Below are 6,157 nucleotides of genomic sequence, written 5' to 3'. Positions count from 1 at the left end.
AAGATGTGGTCCAGATTAAAGGTGGACCTTCCCACCTTGAAAGATGTAGATTAAAGCTTTATATTTCCATTTCCAAGATCTGGATTAGAAGTGGTGCTTCCTACTTCAAATGATTTAATTAAGGAAAAAAAAACACTCACACAGATGTGCCCAGTCATTTGGGTTAATCTCCAGATGAGTACATCAAGCTGACAATCAAGATTAGCCATCACATACATATAGTAGGCAACATGTATTATTTCCTCTTAGTAGAATTTAAGAAATCTCTCTCTCCCCCACTCTCTCCCCCTCACTCTCTCCATTTATCCTTCTTTTTCCTCCCTTTTCCCTCTATGTGTATATGAGTGTGTTTGTTTGTCTGTCTATATGACTGTCTGTCTCTCCTTGTCTTTCTTGTGAATGTGTTGTGTGTATGTGTGTATGCATGTATGTATCTATCATCTGTTCATTAATTTTATATCTGTCTATCCATAGTGCTATAGTAACTTCTAGAGTCTTGGGGTTTGGGTACCAGTACATAAAACAGGGATGGCAAGGCTGACTAAACACCCCTGGGTAGTAAAACAAACCCAGAGGAAGACATAGGAAATCTCCTGATGTAGTTAGAAATGATTAGTTTCCCCTTCTCTAGGCTCTCTCTTTTCTTTGCTGATTGCTTCCTTTTGCCATGGTGTGGATTTTTAACTTCACATAACCACATGTATTAAGTATGTCAATTAATTCTCAAACTACTAAAGTCCCTTTTAGCAAGTCCTAGTTTATGTCTGTATACAGAAATGTTTTGACACAGTAGTTTCTGATCTTCACTACATTTTGAGTTGACTACTTTTTTTTTGTAGGGTGAGGGATGAGAATATTTTGTCTATTTTGGACATGTAGATATCCAGTTCCTGCAGCACCAAGTGAAGAGGCTCCTTTTCCTCTAAAGCACATTTTGACATCTTTGTCAAAGACTAGGTGGCCACGGCAGTCTATTTGGTCTGCCATGTTTTTATGACAGTACCATCCTGGTTTTGTTTCTATAGTTTTATAGTGTTGAGATCAGGTATGGGTATTAAAAAAACTGTGTAAGACAATAAATAGTCTGTCCCTGGGGATAAGTCCAGGATATGGAGTTTCAGGTGGAATGGGCTGGGCAGTGAGACTGGAGTCCTAGGTGAAAGCCAGATTGAGAAGGGACCAATAAGGCTATGAAATAGGAACTCTGTCTTAGGCTTACTAGAACAAGATGGGCTTGCCTTATGATTTTGGAAGATCAAATAGATAATGGGGAGGCAGAGTTTCTGTGGGAACCACAGTAAGAGAAGCAGGACCATAGAAAAGATCAGACATGCCTCAGAGTCCCTTCCTTGTCTCCTGCCGTTCCATCGCTCCGGAGATGCACGACCAGAGAATGATGGCAAAAATGGCCAGCTCTAGCACTGTCCCCCACAGTGTTACCAAAAGCCTTGAGCACTGTCTGAGGTGGTCAGGGGCATTAGTAATATTTACAGAAGACATGACGGCTTTATCATTTAAGCGATATTCCCAAACCCAAACGCCACAACAAAAGTTTACAATCATTTATGGCTCTTGACAATAACTGAGAGCTTAAGGTTTTATCATCTTATCCAGAAGATTCATTAGAAATCAACACTGAGAACAGAATATATGGCTTTGATACTAGACTTTATTACAGTGGGACTTGGTGGTCACACATCAGCAGCCTTCTAACATGCAGACAGTGTAAGCAGGACATCCTCCCTCACTGTATCTTGACTACAGAAGTTGAACCTGAGGAGAGAAAACACAAAAAGGTTACCTCTTCTTCACACAAGTAGAAAGTTGGGTAAGAGTTTAGACATACCTGTCCCTTCATGTCTCTACCTCCTGCCCCAGCAGTCTGATAAGAGCATGGTCAGACATTAGGATACTAGAGACTAGATCACCCCACCAACCTCCTACCATAATTACAAATGTCTAGGGAAGAGCTGTCAGTCACATAGTACCAGAAGTACTAGTCTTTTTTATTATTTCAGACCACTGTTGATTGTGCATAACTGAAACTGTGGGGAGCAAAGCCACGTGATCAGGGACTCTAGCAGTGTTGTGGTTGCTATGTTTGGCTTTTAAGGAATTGCCACCAAACTACTTTCTAGATGGCTGCATCATTTTATATGCTACAACCTGTGCTCAAACATTTAGGATTCTCCTCGTCTTCAAACATTCTTGGCATTGTCAATCCTTTTTAAATTTAAGTATTTAAATACAGTATGGTGGCATCTATCATTGCTTCAACTTGTACTTTTCTCAAAAAGTTGAGTAATAACACAACTTTTTTCTGGGCACTTGTGATTTATATCTAAAATATGTTTCAGATAGGCATAATTCAATTAGGTATAGATCCAAAAAAGGTCAATGTGATGATCTCTACCTCCTGCCCCTGATGTTGACCACCTTCATTTAATATAATCACTATATTAGCTGGGTATAGTTCCATCATCTTTCTATGTGTTTTTTTGTCGTTTTGATTTTTTTGCTCTCTTTGCCTGTTTAGGTTCACTCTGAGATTTTTTAATTTCCCCTTTTATGGCTTTTTGTTAATTTGTTGTAGTTTTTTATCCTTACAGTGCTTACTTTAGAAGTGGTAATACATAAGTGTAACTTGCTATATGAAACTTGGAAATGACAGTCTACTGATTCACAGATGGCATGGGTCCTTCCAACAGAATCTGCCAACTCTCCTCTCCTACCCTTCATGATGTTATCATACACTGTATCTATTTATATCCTGCACCCCATCAAATGCTGTATTTATACATGTACCATGCTCCTCCTTCAGCATATGCTGCATTTATATCCTATACCCTTCATACACTCTACTATCACATGCTGTATTTACACATACATAATACGTTCCCCATACTCCATCAGTATATACTGTATTTATACCATGTCCCTCCATCATTATACACTGTATTTACACATATATTATACCCTCCCCACACTCTACTATCAAATGCTGTATTTACAAAAATATTATATTCCTGATGGAGTGTATGCTGTATTTATACAGACCCTCACTACACTCTCACCAAATGCTGTACTTATACATATACCTATCTCCCTCCTTTATCATATGATATGCTTGTACATAAACCCTCCTACCCTCCCAGTACTGCCCTCAGTATCGCCATCTTCTCCTGACATTTTCTAGCAAGCAGAGTAAGTGTTGATAATGATAATACCCTCATCTGTTGTTCTCACATCCATACCAACTCAACTGGATGTTAACTCAGTGATTACTTTCTTCCTTGTAGGTTGTATTGTCCAACTGTTTGTGTAGCTTGAGCTATTAGAATTAGTGTCAGGTGTTGGATTTTTATCTTGTTATTGCTAAACAATTTTACATCTTATTTAAGTGAGTTGTGGGATGAAGTTCTTTCAAGTCTGGCTAAATCTAGCAAAAGAATACAAAAACAAAAAGTAAAAACAAAACCAAACCAAACGTAAACAGGATCTTACTAAATACTCCACCCAGTATCAATAAAATGGTAAGCTTCTGTAACCTGCCTGGTGGAAACAGGCTCTAGTCTCACCCTAGAGAGAAGTGGGCACCAATCCAGTCCTTCTGGGCTTCTTGTTCCCTAGCCATGGTTGTTTGCTGACAATGCGAGGTTGTTAGATTGTGCCAAATAGCCAAGGGGACTTTCAAACTCTACCATTCCTTTCTGTGGACCCATCTTCTCTGGTAGCCCATGCCACAAAATCTAGCTGCTCAAGATCCCAATTCTTAGCTTTATCTCCTAGAAGTTGAGGGTTCACTAAAACCTGCCTACATCACATCCTAGAGATTCCCTCAGGGATGTCAGCTGATCAGCCTATTTTAAGGCACCACCCTGCCTGGTTTTTATCTTCCAGGCTTCACTGTCCACTGTTGCTTAAAGTTCAGTGTCTTGAAAACTCTTGTGCATGTGTTTTGTGTGAACTTTTGTTATCTGAGGGGCCTTAGACTCCTCTGGCAAGAATGCCATTCTCACTGGTTTCTGAAGGATGATCCAGCATTTGCCCCACTCTGCAGCAGAATGTGGTTACCCCACAGAGAGGGGGGCTGACACTGGTGTTGTCCATGGATTTGTTCTCCTGGCATCCCTCTGTAAACATCCTTAGCTCAGGGTATGTCAGTCTCAGTAAAAATGGAGAATTGATCTTCTGGACTGTAGACTTCTCCAAGAAGACCAGTGACACAGAATAGTGTACTTCTAGTTTGTTCCCTAATAATGAGTTCCTGACAAACCTTGGTGAACCAATGGAGCTGGGAGAAGGGCAGAGTACACACGTGAGTCACCCACATAGTTCAAGTCTGCCTTCCAAAGGAAACATTCTTCTCCTGTGTCTAAGAATCCATCGAAATGGCATTCCTAACATTTGACACTATCTCCTAATGACAAATGAGATCTTAGGAAGCAGACCTAGCTGGGGCAGTGTGATCCCCTATGAGAGGTGTGAATTGCTTTAGTGCGAATAGACGCATTTAATCCTTCTCTTTTCAATTCTTGTTACTCACACTCTGCCGTCATTTCGTTCCACTGAAATCCTTGATGCTCCCACTTTGGGTAGAGTTGGGTTGATCACATTGTTGTACCAAATAAATTTAACTTTCTGCAAATCTCCAACATCCACATCAGAGTCAAATTCCTTGACATGAGTGTCACCTGGATGCAGAGAGCCCCTGAGAAGTTGGGATGACAACAGAAGTATATGTGAACACACAGAATCAATTACACACACATATATGCCCAGTATTTAAAAATATACCACTTTTCTAAAACCAGTTCAAATTCTATTTGAACCTAAGCTGCCAACCAGACATTTGTCACTCAAATGTCTGAAGTAAATTTGCAATGTGCACTTGAGCACGGTGGTGGGCATTTCTATCAATAACTCAGATTATTTTTGTCATCCTCTCTTTAACACAAACTCAAATGTGTCTTTGCCACAATCCTCATGGTTTAATAAGTGACACTGTCATGATAAAAATCTTTTCTCTGCTGTTGTGTAGGGAATAATTATTTACTCATTATAAATCAAATGTCAGGTAACAAAATAGACATGAATGGCTTCCTTAGAAAATAGAAAAAGATTAAAACTGTGATATTGCAGTGCATTAATGAGTAATGGCTACACAGCAGCTTTCTTTTTGTTATATGTGACTACATGTTACATACATATAATAGAAAAAACCCATCAACAACATACATCAGACTTTGGAAGCCTGCTAAAATGTAAGAAGCACTCAATGATACTTTGAATCTTTTACTCACTTGAAAACTTCATACTGTTTAGAGTTTCCTCCATTTCCAAACAAAGAAACTAGAATGTGCCCAGTGACCTTCTGTCCAGAGAGGGTGACAGTCACCTGGTACCGCCAACCTGCAGGAGGCAACATTTGTACACTGTCATCTGGGAGGGAAGAGGTTCTGACTACTGGTTAACAACATACTGGGAAGCTGCAGAATGTGATCCATTCTGGGTCAGGCATTCGGAAAGTGTGGACTTAGAGAACATTTCCAGAGGGTTTTGCCTTGCTTTTTTTCAAGTCAAGAGCCTAAGAAGTTCATCTTGTTTAAATTTGCTAGGGATGAAGCTCAGTGGCAGAGAGCACTTACCGGCATTTATCAGGCTCTGGGTCTCACACCCTGTCCCATCCATGCCATCAACTGAAAATCAATTAAAATGGAAACTTACGTGCGAAGTTGCTCTTGTCACCAGTGTTCAGGTAAAATTTCTGGTAGAGTTCTTTTGTCTTCCCAGGGTATTTGTCAGCATAGTGACCCATCTGTGGGCATCCTTCACTCCCACATGGGAAGCACTTATTCTGTGACATTGAGGAAAAGGTGACTTGGTAAGATTCTTGCTTTTAATAGGGCATACTTTTTCCAACATGGTTTATGACTGAATCAAAGCTAATTCTGTTCCCGATTATAACGGTGGGACAGCAATGGCATCTCAGTGAAAGTTCATAGTATATCTCATTATCCTTGGGAGTTTCATTGGCAAATTGCACAAAACTATAAAAACCACACCATAGGATAAATGGCATATAATGTATTTATCTTTTCCCCCCTTTGTCCCTGTAACTTACTTTGTTTATTCTAAAACATCCACTCTCTTGCTA

The 6,157-nt window shown here is 39.8% G+C and overlaps 1 protein-coding gene across 2 annotated transcripts in view; it reads right to left on the bottom strand.

Annotated features, from left to right (window-relative positions):
* Nucleotides 1-1,649: 1,649 nt before the first annotated feature.
* The window catches only part of Pnlip (pancreatic lipase), a 37,725-nt gene continuing 33,217 nt past the window's right edge, over nucleotides 1,650-6,157 (bottom strand). Inside the window, exons 10-13 of one of the 2 annotated variants that reach the window (XM_039102162.2) lie at nucleotides 5,728-5,857; nucleotides 5,304-5,412; nucleotides 4,547-4,711; nucleotides 1,650-1,773 (exon numbers count right to left, since the gene is read on the bottom strand). In XM_039102162.2, coding sequence (XP_038958090.1) covers nucleotides 1,710-1,773; nucleotides 4,547-4,711; nucleotides 5,304-5,412; nucleotides 5,728-5,857 — 468 coding nt within the window. In that variant the 3' untranslated portion in view covers nucleotides 1,650-1,709. The remainder of the gene's footprint in view (nucleotides 1,774-4,546; nucleotides 4,712-5,303; nucleotides 5,413-5,727; nucleotides 5,858-6,157) is intronic. The other variant, NM_013161.3, reaches the window with a different exon arrangement.

Source organism: Rattus norvegicus, chromosome 1 (genome assembly GCF_036323735.1).
Source record: "Rattus norvegicus strain BN/NHsdMcwi chromosome 1, GRCr8, whole genome shotgun sequence".
In the NCBI taxonomy this organism is placed as follows: domain Eukaryota; kingdom Metazoa; phylum Chordata; class Mammalia; order Rodentia; family Muridae; genus Rattus; species Rattus norvegicus.
This window is presented reverse-complemented; position numbering and strand designations above follow the sequence as displayed.